General features: G+C 40.0%; 1 protein-coding gene across 1 annotated transcript; it reads left to right on the top strand.

Annotated features, from left to right (window-relative positions):
- Positions 1-221: 221 nt before the first annotated feature.
- On the top strand, positions 222-385 carry SARC_18005 (hypothetical protein; the record flags this gene model as incomplete). Its single annotated transcript, XM_014287911.1, has 1 exon — positions 222-385. A coding segment is annotated over one exon (164 nt), but the record flags the coding sequence as incomplete, so codon positions are not given.
- Positions 386-675: the final 290 nt, after the last annotated feature.

Here is a 675-nt window from a genome sequence, read left to right as displayed (position 1 = left end):
ACACACACACACACACACACACACACACACACATATATATATGTATATATCATCGCGAACGCTAACGGGTAGCTTGCCAACTCGTATATAGTATGGCGACTCAAAATAACGATCACATAGAGTCGCAAATGAATTCAATAATCACTCATTGTTGGACATTGATTAGTTCTGGGTTGAATACTTCACTCAGACATTATTGCGAATTAATTCACGGCTCGCAGATTGACGCAAATATCGCGCGCGAAGAGCGAGAGGACGAGAACGATTTTGCCACAGATTTCCCGGATAACAAATATCTGACAGTAGAGTTTGTTATGGATCGGGATGCTGAGTTGGCTATGCAAGACATCTGTGCGAAAGTGGATATACCTGGTTATTACAGCAGGTGGGTGTCCTATCAGACTGACGGTTCATATATTTCTCTATAGATGTCGCTATATGTCTTTGTAGAGGTTTTACGTCCGTATATTTAGATTCAAAGTTTTCAAACAACTTAGCAACGAACTTGTATTTGTATACGTACATTCTTATATGTATAGACCAAGTATGATCTTGCGCAAGTGTTTCGCCGACTACGACGAGATTGTCATTAAGGTCTACTCGCCGAAGTCCTAGCTAACAAATACGACAAACATAAACACAAAAACAAAAACAAACAAACACACACACACACAC

This window comes from Sphaeroforma arctica (genome assembly GCF_001186125.1).
Source record: "Sphaeroforma arctica JP610 unplaced genomic scaffold supercont1.13181, whole genome shotgun sequence".
Taxonomy (NCBI): domain Eukaryota; class Ichthyosporea; order Ichthyophonida; genus Sphaeroforma; species Sphaeroforma arctica.
Note: the sequence above shows the minus strand (reverse complement) of the source record. Positions and strands in the feature narration are given on the sequence as shown.